Genomic DNA, 13,626 nt, shown 5'->3' on the forward strand with positions numbered 1-13,626 from the left:
AGTAACCAGGATGAACCCCAGGGACCCAGATCCTCACCTGGTGCAGATGCTAAGGGTCATGGTTCTCTTGGCCTCCTCGGGCTTCTTGGCTACAAACAGAGACAGAAGGATACATGGTGTCTTTGGGTCCTGGTTCAGGAGGAGGGCAGGGATGGGACAGGACTGGGGTCGGAAGGTGACAGGGGGGTCATTCCTCTTACCTGTGTCAGGGGCTGGTTCTATAGTGACCCTGAGGTCGAACTTCTTGCAGGTGACTTTGCCTTTGACTTTGGCATGATACACTGTCACTACCTGGGGGGATGAGCGCAGGACCCCATGAGAACACTGCATGGCTGAGGACGGGGAGGGGGCAGGAGAAAAGGAGGTTCCAGCAGGTGTGGTTCCCCTTCCTTACCGACAATGTGCCTTCGCCTTTTCCTTTGGCTGTCAGAGAGAAGGCCTCATTTTGCTTGGTCTGCACAGGGTTGGGGGAGAGAAGAGGGGAAGTTAACAGCCGGCTTCAGGACCAGGAAGATGGCCCAGTGGGCAAGGTGCTTGTCTGATAAACGTGAGAACCTGGGTTTGATACCAAGAATCCATGTCAAACAAACTGGGCATGGGCTTGAGATCCTAGCACTGGGGAGGCAGAGACAGGGGGATCTTTGGAGCCTGCTGGCCACCTAGTCTAGTCTATTTGGTAAACTTTAGCCCAGTGAGAGTCTTAGCTCAACAAGTAATATGGACAGCACCTAAGGAATGGCATGTAAGGTTGTCCTCTGGTCCACACCACACAAATGTACCCACACCTGTACATAGACATGCATACACGTGAGCGCATACGGTTCCCGCGAGGTATCTAACAACCTCTCTCCTGTAGCCCTGGATGGTACAGAAGGAGGAAGAGAGGAAAGGGAGGGGTAAGACCATACCTCTTCTGATCGTAGGAGGCTGCCAGTTTCCCAGAGCAGGCGGAACATGGTTGGGGCGCTGCGGCTGGGAAGGTGGAAGGACACGTCCATGTTCAACTCCTTGTGGTCAGGGACGTCTGTTTGGTATTGGGCCAAGGCTTGGAATACCATGAAGGTGGCCTAGAGCCCGTGTGAGGGAAAGATGGTTAGCTTTGCATTCTCATTGGTGGTTAGGAAGTGTTGGGGAGAGATGATCATGTATGGGTCAAAATTATGGCATCAGCGCCACACACAGAACCTGCCGGATACTGCAAAGATAAAGTTGGAAAGAGGTGGATGTCCCAGAGCTCCCTGTGAGAGAAAATTGGGCCAGGGATGGTTATCAGTCAGCCTGTGGCCTAGAACCCACCAGAGTGTGAAGGGACTAGCAGAGATCACTAGAAACTCAATTCAGGGATGGTTATTAGTAAGCCTGTGACCTAGGACCCGCCAGAGTGTGAAGGGACTGGCAGAGGTCACTGGGCACCGAAGGACTGTCTAGAATTTTCCAAGGGAGCAGGCTTTTGTTCAGATGCTGGCGATGCTGAAAACACGCCAGTATCTACCAGGATATATGCATGCCTCCCTTTCCTTTCCTGCAACCTGGACTGTGCTGCAGCCGAGGGGTGCCGAAGAAACAGGCTTCCCTGCCACCTCACAGGTGGCAATTCAAGTGTACGACTGAAGGTCTAGAACCTCAAAACTCCTCAAAAGGGAGGACTTTAGGGCTTAGTGAGCCAGGAATTAATCTAGAACCATTTCCTGAGAAAGACAATAGACCCAGAGTGTGGGGGCACCAAGCTCTGAAGTGATATGGAGGATGGAACACCGAAAAGTGACTGGGAGCCCAAAGAAAGATCAAGCCAGAGCCTGAGCTTGCCCTAAATTGCCAAAACCATCATCTGGAAAGTTCTAGAGAAAGATGCATTGGGCAGTGCCCTCGTGGAGGTGAGAACAGAAATAGAATACATCAATGACAAAACGTGAAAGGTGGGTGGTATTGGGATCTTGGTCTAGATCTCACTGATTGGAGACTGTGACATTTGAGAATCCAGTGGAACATAGAATGCGATCTAGAACCCCACACACACGAGGGGGGGGAATATTGGGAGTCTCCTTGAATGAATGAAGGAAACAATCTAGAATGGTCCAGTGATAAGGTGACATTGGGAGTATAGTGAACCCATGAACATGATCTAGAGCCCACACATGACAAAGGGAGACACTGGGAGCCTGGTCAAATTGAGACCATGTTCTAGAATCTTCCAGTGATGCGGGGGCACATCAAGAGACTGATGAAACAAGGAAAGTGATCTAGACTTTCCAGTTAGGGTGCGGTTGGGGGGAAGCCTAGGAACATGATCTGGAACATTTTGATGAGAACGGGGAACATTGAGAGCCTAGTCTAATGAAGAATATAATCTAGAACCCTCTAGTGAGTAAGGGTGCCATTGGGGGCCTGGGAAACAAGGCATGAGATCCAGTTTCTCCATCACCTGCACTGCTCAGATGGAGGAGCTACATGCCTGGGTCTTGGTGTCTCCTCCAGGAGACCTGGGAAGCAAACGTTGGAACTGGAGCCCACTTGCCTGCACAGAGCCCACTTGCCTGTGTGGAGCCGTAGCCGCCCCCGTAGTATCTTTGCTCATTGAGCCAGCGGACCACAGGAGGCACAGAGTCGAAGTCTTTCAGCAGCAGCAGGGCCAGGAGGGCATAGGACGTGGCCTCCACATTGTAGAGCTGTTGGCCGGGCTCTTCCCAGCGGTTCCGATCTGCACAGGAAACACCCCGGCCTCTCATGCACTGTGTACCTGAGAGTTACTCGGGATCTGGCCTGCCCCATGTCCGGGTGGCCATGCTTTTGTCCAACTCTCTTGTGCTCAGTGTGGACTGTCAGTCTGAGTGACCTGGGAGACAATCCCCTGGCCTTGCCGGTGGGAATCATCCTGACTATGTTAACTGGTGTGGAAGAACCCATCGTGACCTTTCCCTGGGGTGGGTACCGGAATGGGTAAGATGGAGGAATGAACCCAGCATCTCTCTGCTTTCTGATTAGCTCTCACTGCCTTGATTTCCAGCTATGATGGATTCCACCCTTGAGCTGAAATGAAGCCTTCCTCCCTTGGGTTGCTTTCACTGGGGCACTTTATAACAGAAACAGGAAAAGAACTCAAGAGCATCTCCAGTCCAGCAGCCCCTGCCTCTCCTTCAGTCGCCCTTCTGATATGGATGCCCAGGGTATGGTTGAATGAAAGGTGCCCCGGGACTCTTGTGTGATTTACACTGAAGAGTCCACAGACTTGAGAGGCTTCCACTGCAGTCAAGGTGGGGCCATCCACCTCACCCCTCAGCTAAGAATCACGTGTCCTGGCTCACTGTGTGTCCAGGATCTTCACTTGAGTTGACCCTCACCCCCAACCATACACCCCTTCCCCTTGAGGCGATTCCTCACCTTTGGCTGTGTTCAGGAACTTGCTGAGGTAAGGCTCCTCCAGTTTCCCCATCAGGGCCAGGGCATACCCAGCGATGGCCACTGTGTATGGTCTCTGCAGGTTCAGGTAACTGGCTGTGATGTACTCCCCTGCCTTGTTGATGCTCCCGGGGAGGCTCTGGGAGAGACAACAGTTGGGATCTCACAAACATGACTTCTGGGCCACCAGGATAACATTTTCCCTGTGGGACTCCCCTGAATCTGTCCTGTGGGACTCCCCTGAATCTGCCCTGGGGGACTCCCCTGAATCTGCCCTGGGGGACCCCCTGTATTGACTTTAAGAATCCTCTAGTCATTGGGGCCACTGGTGTGGTGCCCTCTGCTGAACCCTTTTATGCGCCTGGAGAAGTCTGTACACTAGGGGTGTGCAGAAGGGGGTGTGACTGTGGGTTCTTGGGTGGATGAGCCCTGCCTCATAACAACAGTGAATTATGGTCATGTAAATACTCCCCAGAGGTTGTCACTAAACAAAACGATGTCATAAAATGTCCCATGTTGGCATATACTAGAAACAAGATCCAGCACGCCAGCTGGAGCCTTCATCCATCTTCATGGTCACCATGTCGCCTTAGGAGGGGTTTGCCATTTGCACGTTCACTGAACTAAGATGGGTAGCTGTTGGCGCTGAGTTGAAACATTCCCTCCGAGAGGGTGGCAATGGTTCATAAAACTCAGAAAGACAGCAAGAGACTTAGAGGCTTAGAAGGCCCCAAAACTCGGAACTCTCCTGAAAGCTGAGAGATGCAGAAAGCCCCTCCTGGCTACAAAGGCAGAAAGCCACCGCTGGGGGGAGGGGTCTCTAGGGTAGACCCACCCATAAGCTGTGCAAGGAACTCTAGCTGTGCAGTTCATTATCCACGGTGGGGTGGGCTTTTTGGCAATTCAGCTGCCCTTGCGTCCCCATGCTCCCATAGGTGACCCCAACAAACTTGATGCAATGTTCAAGCTGAACTTGGCGCAATCATTTTTTTGGTTTGGTACTGATCACTATCTAGGATGATAGACATTTCTTTGTGTCTCCCCAGGAAAAGTCATATACTTTTTCAGAGGTAAAAACCCGAGATCACAGCGATACACACCAGGTGTCATGGTTTATCGTCAGACCATTTTTAGTAAGTAGAGAGGGCCAAACCTCCCAGCTCAAGGCAACAACCTCTCCCCTCCTTAGCGTCAACTGTCAGCTTGATACAGCCCGGGGTAATAGAGGAGAACCCTAGTTGGTGAACTGCCTACATCAGCGGGACCTTTGTCATCTGTGGGGATTCTCTTCAGTGTTAGTAGATGTGGGAAGGCCGCTGTGGGCAGCACAATTCCTAGGCAGGTGGTCCTGAGCTGTCCAAGAAGGTCTAAGCCTGCCAGTGAAGCAGCCAGCAGCACCATTTCTTTGGCTGTGAGTGAGCTGAGGTCATTTGTTTGAGGTAATGGAACAGCAAACATGCCTGCCCTTGAGTCCCTGCCTCGACTTTCCCCCGGGGATGTCCGTGATCTGTTGCTATAACCTGAAAGAAACCCTTTTCTCCCTCAGGTTGCTTTTGGTCAGAGTGTTCGATCCCAGCAATAGAGAAGAAACGAGAACACCCCTCCCCACAGCTTGGGTGGCTGACAGGACACTCACGTTGATCTGCCCCTCACAGATTTCTCGGGCTTCCTGCAGTGCTATGAGGACGAAGGCTGTGAGGGACACATCGGCCTCCTTGGTGTTCCGGAGTCCACCCTGTGATGAGGAGCAGAAGAGAATCTTTATGCGTCTAAACCTGGTTGTCAAGTACCCTAAAGATTTGGGGAGTCTGGGCTCAGCTCCCCCCCCCCGCTAGTATGAATCAATTGAATTATTTGTTCATTCTGTGTCACTGGGATCCCCCTGGACTGCTGTCCCTGGTGTAGCAGGGTGTAATGGTTGAGGAAACCACACACAGCTCGCCTTCACAGGGCTTCTTGCCCAACCGGATGGGCATGAGCCGGTCAGCTACTCCACAGACAGACAAATGCTCCTTGATCTATGGTAGAGATCCCCTGACAGATCTACAGAAAATGTGGACTATCATGAATCAAAACACTTAGTAGGACCTGGGGAGATGGCTCAACCCTCAAGCCCCAGAAATCACATTTTAACAAATTAAATATCTGGGCATGGTGGCTTGTGCTGGTGAACCCGGTATTGGCAGGCAGAGATGGCCAGATCTCTGGGGCTCAGGGATCAGCCAGCTTAGCCTACTTGGTGAGCCTTGGGACAGTGAGATACTGTCTCAAAAAGAAAGAAAAAAGAAAGAAAGAAAGAAAGAAAGAAAGAAAGAAAGAAAGAAAGAAAGAAAGAAAGAGGAAAGGAGGGAGGAGAGCGGGGTGGGGGGAAGAGAGAGAGAGGGAGAGAAAGAGAGAGACAGAGACAGAGAGAAACAAAGAAACAAAGAATCAAAAAAATCAAAGAAAAAGAAAAACGTAGGTGGCCCTGGAGGACTCTCTGGTCTACACCAAGCACATACCACGCATGTCTCCTGTGGCTGGCTATGTCAGCCGCTGAATTCTTGCAATACTTTAGTGTTTTACAAATTTATACACCGGGCTCCCACCTCCACCAAGTGAACAAGCAGACAGAGCAGTGTTCTCTCCTCTCCCTCCTGGGACCCTCTACTTATCTCTGTCTGGAATCCCCCTGCCTCTTACAATCATTTGTTGTAGAATCACGGGTCCGTCCTCCTGAAAGACTCCATCTGGCTTCTGTTTCTCCAGAATCAGCCATTTAACAGCCCCACACAGGACCTGAGAGTCAATGGCGATGAGGTTGGCAGCCAGAGAGAAGACCTTGACCACATAGGCTGTGAGCCTGGGGGTGGGGGACACCACGTATGAACCAATCGACTTTGAGAGCCAGAGAATGACATCTTCACCCACCAATGAGCAGAGAGTGATGGTGCCCCTGCCACTCAGTTTGGGTTGCTCAAGGTGCATCAAGTAGGTTGCTTAAAGGAGTCTAAGACTCATTCAGTTCCAGAGCCTTGACTGTAGACAGATAGGGGCCAAACCACCCTTGGTAGGGATTCAGGCCTTGCTCAGGTGGCTGTCGAGGCAGAGAAGGTCAAACTGAGCATCTGGACTTACCAGGTGCTGGGTGCCCTGTGTTGGAAGGCAGCATAGGCAAAACTGGGCTGTTTGTAGACCAGTTGCTGAGTGTACCCTGTGGAGAGTAGAAAGGGTCACTAAAGGAAGGGGTGGGCTGGAGAGATGGCTCAGTGGTTAAGAGCACTGACTGCTCTTCCAGAGGTCCTGAGTTCATTTCCCAGCAACCACATGGTGGCTCACAGCCATGTATAATGAGACCTGGCGTCCCCTTCTGGCATGCAGGCACACATGGAAGGAATGCTGTACAAGTAATAAATAAATAAATCTTAAAAAAAAATAAAAAATAGGGCTGGAGAGATGGCTCAGAGGTTAAGAGCATTGCCTGCTCTTCCAAAGGTCCTGAGTTCAATTCCCGGCAACCACATGGTGGCTCACAACCATCTGTAATGAGATCTGGTGCCCTCTTCTGGCCTGCAGGCATGCACACAGACAGAATATTGTATACATAATAAATAAAAGAATTTAAAAAAATAAAAATAAAAAAAAAATAAAAAATAAAGGGGTGGGTTGAGCCTGGCCTGACCAAGGTGAGCAGTGGGTGCCCCAAGGGCAGGACAAGGGTGCCACCTATGTGAGGTGGGATGAGGGTTCAAAGAGGTAGGATCAGGATCCTGGGAAGGGAGTGGGTTTTAAAGGAAGGCTTGAAGAAAAAAGCTGAGCTGGGGGTGGGAGGCAGGAGCAAGGTCGGGAAGGGACTGCCTGAGGAGAGTGAGCGCTGGAGAGAGTGCTATGAGGGGGTGGGTCTGGAGTAGAGAGAGGGACCAGGCAGCTAGGGAAACCATCTCTGAAGGACGAGTGGCAGAGGGTGTGCGTGTGTGTGTGTGTGTGTGTGTGTGTGTGTGTGTGTGTGGTGGTGGGGGGGGGATTGGAACAGAGGCGGGGCCTATGGGCAGAGGGGGCGGGGTTTCGTGAGGGGCAGAGATTCTGGGGAGCAGAGGGAACTTTGAAAGAGAAGCTGGTTTGCTGTTTTCCAGCACAGGCCCCACCTTTCTTGATGAGCTCCAGAGACTCCTGCCTCTTCTCCAGGCCGAACTTCTCCCACTGTTCTGTCTGGTCTAGGTAGTGCACGGCAATGACTGTGGGTGTCATGCCGACCATGTTCTGCTCCCCGCAGCCCGAGGGTGTCACGATCAGATGTTTCAGCCGCTCTGCGTCCACTGCATCCTCGACCATCTGAGCCACTGGGGTCCCTGGAGCAGAGTGTGGAGGAAAAGGCCTGTCAGGCCTGTCTCTGACCAGACGAAGCCTAGGGCTTGGGGACTGCAGGAGGATTTAAATCCTGTGTGGATTTAGGGGGAGGTGGTAGCTCGTCTTGGACATTTAATTTCACCTTTAGTCAAGATAATGGCAGCAGCCAGACAGCTCTGGCTTAGAGTTCCTTGCTAGTGTCTGTTGGAGAGCTCTATAGAGCATCTCATTTAATCACCAAATCACTTTGAAGTTGGGCACTGTCTCTTATGGTAGCTTGTCTCAGGTGGCTCAATGTCCCCTACTCGTTCTTCCTGGATCCAAGTAAGAGGAGCAGAACCTCTGTACTCGGAGGGTGTGGCTTCTTAATTATCTTTCCCAGCATGTGCTATTTGCAGAACTAACTTCTGCAGGAGGCTCCTGCATGCAGACACAAGCCATACTGTTCCTGAGAGATAAAGTGGGGGCTGGAACTGCAATGGCCCCACCCTCCCAGCAAATAGGCAGAGAGTATCTGTGGTGTCTGAATGAGAATGGCCCCCAGCGCCTCCTACATCTGAATGCTTGGTGCCCACTTAGTAGGACTGTCTGGGAAGGATTAGAAGGTGTGTCCTTGCTGGAGGAGGTGCGTCACTGGGGTGGACTTAGGGGGTTCAAAAGCCCACAGCAGGCCCAACCTTGCTCCTTCTCCCTCTGCCCATGGATCAGGATGTAGCTCTTGGCTACTGCTCCAGCACCATGCCTGTTCATTCCCCACCATGATGGTTGTGGACTAAGCCTCTGAAATTATAAACAAGTCCCAGTTAAATGCTTCCTTTATAAGAGTTGCCTTGGTCATGGTGTTTCCAGGCAGTGATATACCAGTGACTAAGACAGTATCATTGCCCTCATTTTTCACAGGGGGAAACTGAGGCATGGGGAGGCATTCTGTTAAGAATGAGTCCCAGATCAATCAACTTGAAATAATAGAGTTGAGATTTGGATCCTGTATCCTGGTGCAGTGTCTTCCCCTTTCTCCCATGAGATGGCATCCATTAGCTTCCGGCTCCCAGCTGCCCTGACCCCCGCCTGGACCCTCATGCCAGGGAAGCGGCCATCCTACCTTGCAGGAGAATTCTGGTCTCAGAATCCGTGTCCGGCACTTGGTCACTGAGGTCTGCAGCGGGCACATCCTCCCTCTGCACGCCCTCTGCAGGGTGATAGTGAGAGAGGTGGATGCCACCACCCCCTGCCCTTTTCCTGGTGCCCCACACCACCCTGCCTGCTCTTCCTGCCTCCTCACCTTTGCCAAGCTTCTCTGGATTCAGTGTACGGGTGGTCACAGTCTTGTTGACTAGTATGCCTTCCGGCTGCGAAGGAGGATGCAGTAAATGACAAGAGACACATTGTAACGAATTAGTCTGTATAATAAGTGACCAGGCTAGCTCAAGAGTAACAGGAATACTGGTTAAAGAGGGGAAAAAACTTACACTACATGTATGTTTGTGCATGTGTGAGTGTGTATGTGTGTGTGAGTGTATGTGTGAGTGTATGCAAGTGTGCAAACATTTTTGTGCAGGTGAACGTGGGAGTGCACTGTTTGGGGTGTACATGTATGTATAAGTGTGCATGCATGTATGCAAGTGTGTTCGAGTGTGCATGCCTGTGTAAGTTCATGTGTGACTGTGAGGTGTGCATTTGTGTTTGTGTAGTGTGTATGCATGTGTGTACACATATGCACGTATTGTGTGCATGCATGTGTGAGCATGTGCAAGTTGTGTGCATGCATGTGAGTGTGTGCATGTGAAAATGTCAAGGCTATATGTCTTCTTCTGACCCTGCCTTTTGAGGCAGTCTCTCGGTAATCAGTGATCCTTTTCCTCTGGCTTCTCTTTGGGCTCTGGGGATCTGAGCTCAGGTCCTTATGCTTGGACAGCAAGCACTTGGCCAGTGGAGCCATCTTCCCAGGACTTTTCCCTTTTTCAAAATTTGAGACAGGGTTTCATTGAGTTACCCCTGCCGTCCTCAAATCCATGATTTTCCTGCCCCACCTCCCCAGTGCTAGGATGACAGTCGATATCCCATTGGGCACAGAGCCCAGAGATTTGTATGAACTAGTTCAGGGCACTACACACCAAGACCCAGCCAGTTCTAAGTTCGGTATCACCTGAGCCCTGCTATGATCCTTGGTGTCTCAGAGCCAGGCCAACAGCAGGGAGATCTGAAGGCTAGGGGCAGCAGGTGCCTCCAAGGACTCACCACGACCTTCAGGGTCTTCTTGACACCATCACTGATGAACTGGCCAAAAACAGCAGCTTTGACCTCCACCTCCTGGAGGCCGATCTTCAAGGGGACAATGACATAAGGCACTGCCACAGAGGACTTGGCAGGGATTTCAATGATCTGGTAGTAGCGTTTCTTGGCGGTGGCCAGGCTGCAGAAGGCTGGGTTGTACAACAGTTCTACCCTCACCTACAGGGGAGAAAGGGGCCAGGGCAGGTGAGGGGTGCATGGTAGGTGAGGGGGGACCAGAGCAGGTGAGGGAGGACCAGGGCAAGTAAGGGAGGACCAGGGCAGGTAAGAGGGGACCAGGGCAGGTGAGGGGAGACCAGGGCAGGTGAGGGAGGACCAGGGCAGGTAAGGGAGGACTGGGGACAGGTGAGGGGGGACTGTGGAAGGAGAGGAGGACGGGGCAGGTAAGGGGAGACTGTGGCATGTGAGGGGGGATAAGGGCAGGTGAGGGAGGACTAGGGCAGGTAAGGAGGGACTGGGGAAGGTGAGGGGTGATAAGGACAGGAGAGGAGGGACCGGGGAAGGTGTGGGGGGACCAGAGCAGGTGAGGGTGACTGGGGCAGGTTAGGGAGAACCATGGCAAGTGAGGGGGAACTGGGGAAGGTGAGGGGAGACCAGGGCAGGCGAGTAGGCAATGGGACAGGTAAGGGTGACTGGGGCAGGTGAGGGGGGACCAGGGCAGGTGAGGGGGGACCAGGGCAGGTGAGGGTGGGTTCACGGGTCCTGTTCAACCTCCCAGCTCCGACCGGCTCCCACCTTAAGCTTGTCGTTTTCACGGTAGTTGAAGAGCACAGCTCTGATCTCCACCTGCTCGTTGCGCACCACGGAGTAGGGCAGCCTCAGGTCAATGAAGAAATCCTGCATCACTGTGATCTCATAGGGGTCCGCCACACAGATCCCTGTGGACAGAGAGAGCAGTGTGAAGGGTCCAGGTGGGAGAGCTGTGCGGGGTGGGGGCAGAAAGGACCTGCTTCAAGTTCCCTAGCTGGCCATGGCTGATCCCATTCGCAGACAGGTAGAGACTAAAACATGCACATGGTCATCACGGCAAGCTGTGTCCAACCTGTGTGTTTACATGTGCATATGCATGTGGAGGCCAGGGATTGACACTGGGTGTCATCTTCAATTCCGCCTCCACCTTACTTAATTTTATGTATGTACACATGTGTCTCTGTGTGCATATCAGTGCAGTACCCAAGGAGGCCAGAAGAGGGCATCGGATTCCCCCTGGAGCTGCAGACAGTTGTGAGCTGCCTAGCTAAAATGGGGGCTGGGAACCAAAAACTCTGGTCCTCTGCAAGATTAGTAAATGCTTTTAGCCACTGAGCTCCTCAGGCTCTCCTTCTCATTTTTTGACCCAGGGTTTCTTATTGACCCTGGAGCTCACTGATTGACTTGGCTGCCTGGCCAGGAAGACCCAGGGCTCCTCCTGTTCCTGACTCCCCAGCGTTGGGATGACAAGCTGGCACAAGGACACCCTGCTTTCTCTGCTAGTTCTGCAGATGGAGCTTGGGAGATGTTTGCAGGGAACAGTTTACCACTGAGCCCCCTCCCTAGCCCCTCCCTTACCTTTCTTATCTGATAAGCTCACTGCCAGAATCTCCCAGGTGGTGATGGAGTCTTTGAGAAAGATGTTCATGACCTTCGTGGAGATTCTGAGTGGGGCAGAAGTTTAAAAATCAAGTGGTGAGATCTAGCAGGATGGAGACGGGTGTGGAGGTGGGAGGCCCACTGGGGACACGTTAGAGAGGAGCTCTGGTTTGCAGGCCATGGACCTCCATGGTGACTCCAGAGAAGACAGGTCTGCCCACTGCAGACCTCAGGTACTTAGCAGGTGCAAGCAAGCAAATCATATGCAGATTAGCTTGTCTGGGAAGATGCTTTCTGCCCTCTGGCAGGGATGTGGACTACGGATGTCCTAGCCTCACCTCCCTTTTAAAAAATATATCTACTCCGTGTGTGTGTGAGAGAGAGAGTGTGGCATCCTTCTGCCCTGACCTTCAGGTGGAGGTCAAGGACAACCTGTGGGAATTGGTTCTCCCCTTCCACCACGTCAGTCTTCGGAGCCAGCACCTTTACCCCCTGAACATCGAGCCATACCCGTTCTTTTCTGGTTCCTTCAACTCCTCTATGGTCCACAACCAGCTCTCTGGAAATTGGCTTCGGGAGACGATATCTTCTTCGGGAATTATGTCTTCATCCATGTCACCTGAGGATGGGTAGATGTAGCTGTGGTCTGGGAAAAGATCCACTCTGGGGTGGCTCCCTAGCATGCATTTCTGAGCTGTGTAAATGCATTCGCCCTGGGGTGAGGGTTTTCTGGCAGTCCCAGACACACTGGGGATTTGTGGGGATTCCTCTCTCCATCCAGGAAATAAAAACTAAAAATCATGTTCTACAGATGTGTTGGAATCAAGACGAGCATTATCCGAGCTGGTTGGAACTCATTAGGTAGCCCAGGCTGGCCTGGGATCTGCAGCAATCCTCTGGCCTCAGCCTTCTGAGTGCTGGAATGAGAGGCATGAGCCACCACATCTAGCTTCAATGTGGAAGGGTTGTAGAACTTACCTTGGTTTGTGGGGTGGGGACATAGGCAATGTGAGGAATGCCCTGGGCTCCCTCTCCCCCTTCCCTTCCCTGAGCCAGCTCTCCCTCACTCCCTTAGCCTCTTCCTTGCTATGTAGCCCATCTGGCCTCCATCCTCCTCCTTCTGTCTTCCCAGGGTTGAGGGCTGGGGTCACAGTCTTTGGGCTACTCTTCCAGCAGACAGGGGCAGCCACTCCATCCCCAACGTCACCCTGTGAGACGCCACTCACTCCTGGCCAGGCCCAGCACTTGGTCTCGCTGGTGCTTCTGACGCAGCGCGGTGATGTAGTTGCAGCAGTCTATAAAAGCCTTCACACAGCTCTCCCCCTGGCTGATGAAGCGTGCCCGGCGCTGGCAGGAAAACCTCATAGGGATATCGCGCATGCCATCCTCACAACACTTCCGCAGACCCTTGTTCGTGTACTGACCCGCTGTGGGAGGCACAGACCTTGTGTCAGACTTAGTCACCAGGAGAGCATAGGACCCAGCTCCAGATAGAATTTCCCATGGCAGGACCTTCCCCACCTCCCTTGGGATTCTAACAGGATGAGGATGGCATCAGCAGAGGACTTCTAACCTTTGTCCATCCTCTTCTCCGTCAGCTGTACTGAGCGACGACGGCGGGCAGCTGGCTTGATGCATTCTGAATCTGAGGGAGGGCCGAGAGTGAGATGGGGGAGACCGGGGTTTATTGCACCTTTTTTTGCAGTAGAAGAGACTGGGGCTCAGGGAGCAGCAATGGAGGCTGGCGAAAAGGCTCAGTTGTTAATGGGGCTTGCAGCTAATACTGATGACCTGTTAGATTGCCAGGACCCAAGTGGTGGAAGCTGAGAACTGACTGGTGCATGTTGTCTTCTAACCTCCACATGCATGCTGTGGTGTGAGCACACACAGACACATGTGCACACATATGCACATTTATGCACATCTGCATGCATATCCATGCACATGTCCATTCACAGAAGCATGCACACACATACACACCCCACTTCAATTAAATGCAATTGAAAATGAATTTTAAACAAGGCAGGGACAGCAGGTGCTGCT

The 13,626-nt window shown here is 52.3% G+C and overlaps 1 protein-coding gene across 1 annotated transcript in view; it reads right to left on the reverse strand.

Annotated features, from left to right (window-relative positions):
* Nucleotides 1–13,626, reverse strand: part of LOC130875412 (complement C3-like) — a 30,810-nt gene that overhangs the window by 9,999 nt on the left and 7,185 nt on the right. The window contains exons 16-33 of the mRNA XM_057771139.1: nucleotides 13,157–13,228; nucleotides 12,810–13,010; nucleotides 12,094–12,202; nucleotides 11,563–11,648; nucleotides 10,750–10,892; nucleotides 9,961–10,173; nucleotides 9,005–9,071; nucleotides 8,825–8,911; nucleotides 7,521–7,724; nucleotides 6,514–6,589; nucleotides 6,079–6,238; nucleotides 5,033–5,131; nucleotides 3,379–3,535; nucleotides 2,535–2,698; nucleotides 909–1,067; nucleotides 395–454; nucleotides 201–291; nucleotides 38–89 (exon numbers count right to left, since the gene is read on the reverse strand). Of these exons, the coding sequence (XP_057627122.1) occupies nucleotides 38–89; nucleotides 201–291; nucleotides 395–454; nucleotides 909–1,067; nucleotides 2,535–2,698; nucleotides 3,379–3,535; nucleotides 5,033–5,131; nucleotides 6,079–6,238; nucleotides 6,514–6,589; nucleotides 7,521–7,724; nucleotides 8,825–8,911; nucleotides 9,005–9,071; nucleotides 9,961–10,173; nucleotides 10,750–10,892; nucleotides 11,563–11,648; nucleotides 12,094–12,202; nucleotides 12,810–13,010; nucleotides 13,157–13,228 (2,200 nt within the window). The remainder of the gene's footprint in view (nucleotides 1–37; nucleotides 90–200; nucleotides 292–394; nucleotides 455–908; nucleotides 1,068–2,534; nucleotides 2,699–3,378; nucleotides 3,536–5,032; nucleotides 5,132–6,078; nucleotides 6,239–6,513; nucleotides 6,590–7,520; nucleotides 7,725–8,824; nucleotides 8,912–9,004; nucleotides 9,072–9,960; nucleotides 10,174–10,749; nucleotides 10,893–11,562; nucleotides 11,649–12,093; nucleotides 12,203–12,809; nucleotides 13,011–13,156; nucleotides 13,229–13,626) is intronic.

Source organism: Chionomys nivalis, chromosome 6 (genome assembly GCF_950005125.1).
Source record: "Chionomys nivalis chromosome 6, mChiNiv1.1, whole genome shotgun sequence".
Taxonomy (NCBI): Eukaryota; Metazoa; Chordata; class Mammalia; order Rodentia; family Cricetidae; genus Chionomys; species Chionomys nivalis.